The 2,231-nt window shown below is 61.1% G+C and overlaps 1 protein-coding gene across 1 annotated transcript in view; it reads right to left on the bottom strand.

Moving 5' to 3' along the window:
- Prex1 (phosphatidylinositol-3,4,5-trisphosphate dependent Rac exchange factor 1) overlaps window positions 1–1,243 on the bottom strand; it is a 146,182-nt gene extending 144,939 nt beyond the window's left edge. Inside the window, exon 1 of the mRNA XM_028769517.1 lies at window positions 935–1,243. Coding sequence (XP_028625350.1) covers window positions 935–1,138 — 204 coding nt within the window. The 5' untranslated portion in view covers window positions 1,139–1,243. The remainder of the gene's footprint in view (window positions 1–934) is intronic.
- Window positions 1,244–2,231: the final 988 nt, after the last annotated feature.

The raw sequence follows: 2,231 nt of genomic DNA, 5'->3' as shown, positions 1-2,231 counted from the left end.
ACTGTGAGAAAGGAAGAGATGGGAAAGAAAGCCAACCCTGTCTTATTCTCACAGGCCTTTCCAGAAGGATCCTTGAGCCAAATGGCTTTCAATGCCTCTACACAGCGTGTCCCCACCATGAGTGGGAACCCCCGACCTCACGCAGACTCCCATACACCCATAAGCCACTGAATGTCTCTTTCTCCCAGATGTAGAGAACTCCAGTGTGATTCGGAGGTCTCTGAAACACAAACAAACACACACACACACACACACACACACACACACACACACACGCCTTCCTGAAGCAGGGTTAAGACTTCCTCCAACCTAAGAAGGGAGTTAAAGCGGCCTCAGCAGGAGGCACGGAGATTAAAGCCCTCAGGTCTCCAAGACCAGCCCAACCCACCCCCTCCAGTTTTCTCACTTCCTAGGAGGGTAGGGAAGTGGCCCCTTCCTCATTCTCACTAGAGATACCAGGGTGACTACGTACGGGAGTTTAAAGCCCCCGCAGGGCTGCCCTGGGTCACCGCCCTACATCCAACCCCACGTAGCCTGCAGTACTATCCAGAGGAAGGGACTCAACTTCTCTGGAGCCGAACTCTTCTTCCCTGGTCTTAAGGATCAGAAAATATAAGCGCCGTTCTAATGAGCCCGGTAACGGCACAGCCTGCTGATACCGGTGTAAGGTGCGTGGTACACGGACGCACTCGGATGCTGTTTTGCAGTCTAAGGTTGTGGCTGTGCAATTCGAGCTGGGGCAAGGCTACGGAGCCCAGAGGTCCACGGTACAGCTAAAGAGCCCCTGTCCCGGCTTCTCCCTACGCTGGCCCCCAGCGGGGCGGCCCCGGGCAGCGGCCGCGCGGATGTAACCATTTTCAAACTATGCACAAGGCGGGGAGCCACAGACAAAAGCGCAGCGCGGGCCGGCCGGCCACAGGTGGCGGGAGCTCACCGACTGCAGGAAACGCAAGGTGCCCACGTAGTCGCGCTCGGTGCCCAGGATCTCGTTGAGTACGCACAGACGGAGGCGCAGCTGGCGCTCCGAGTCGCGGGCGGCCGCGCACGGCCCGGAGCTGGGGCCGCGAGCATCGGGATGCGCACCGTCCCCGCCTGGGTCCCCGCCGCCGTCTCCACTACCGCTGCCGGGCGCCTCCATCGCCGCGCGGCGCCCGAACTTCCCGCGCCGAGGTCGCGCCGCGGCTCAGGCGTCCGGGCTCCGCATCCCGGACAGGCGCCGCTCAGCGGGCCCGGGGCAGGCGGAGCGGGGGCGGGACCTGGGCGGGGCCATGGCGAAGTGGGGCGTGGCCTTGGCGGAGAGGGCGGGGAGTTGGGAGGGTAAGGAGGCGGGGTCAATCTGCGAGTGGGTGGGAGGACTTGTAGAAAATGGAAGGGGTGGGGGCGGGGACTAATGGAGAATGGCCGGAGCTGGGGCGGAGGCTGGTGGGACTGGGCGGGGATTGGGCGGAGCCCCCTCCCTCCTGCCAGGGATCGTCGACCAAGAGCCGGTTGGTGCGCGCGCCGCACATGCAGAGTTCGGGGCTGGAGACGCGTCGCCCTTGACACCCCTCAGGTCGTGGCTCTGCTGAGTCTGTAGGCCAAGACCCATTCAGCAGTTCTGCAGGAGCAGCTCGCGCCGTCCACTCGTAGGGAGTGCCCGTGGGTAATCTGTTGGAGCCGGATCAGCGACCACCACCCGCATCGCCTGACACCCCGGAAGAGCTGTTCGACGCCCCCACCGACACGGCCGCTCATGCCCTGGGCTTGTGGCGACCTTGGAAGAACTCTGGCTGCATCTTTTTCCTTACTTCTGTATCTCTTTCCGTCGAAGCTGTGCCTACTGTCCCAGCGCTCCCCATCCCTAAGCAAAGGTGCCCACTCGGATGACCGCTCCAAGAAGCAGCCTTCGTACCCACCCGAGATGAGGCCAAAATAGGAATCCTGCTACCAGCAGGCAGTCTGCTTTGTGTGACCTTGATCTTGCAAACGTTCGGCTAATGTGCTCACACCTCCCCTGCCACCCCCCCCCGCTTTTACAGGATAGTGTGGACCCTCGAGAGGCACTGGAACCCTAAGTCAGCTTCTGGGGTTCAGCCCCTCACTGATGACCTTGGTTGGCATCCCCCACCCCACCTAAAGCTCCTCAATTAGCCTCACAGTTCATGGGAAGAGCAATAACACCTAACTTTTAGGGACCAGCATAAGGCTGGACCATAGTCTCTGGAAAGTGATTTTAACACCCTAGTAAGTTT

Source organism: Grammomys surdaster, unplaced genomic scaffold (assembly GCF_004785775.1).
Source record: "Grammomys surdaster isolate TR1022 unplaced genomic scaffold, NIH_TR_1.0 193, whole genome shotgun sequence".
Lineage (NCBI taxonomy): Eukaryota > Metazoa > Chordata > Mammalia > Rodentia > Muridae > Grammomys > Grammomys surdaster.
Note: the sequence above shows the minus strand (reverse complement) of the source record. Positions and strands in the feature narration are given on the sequence as shown.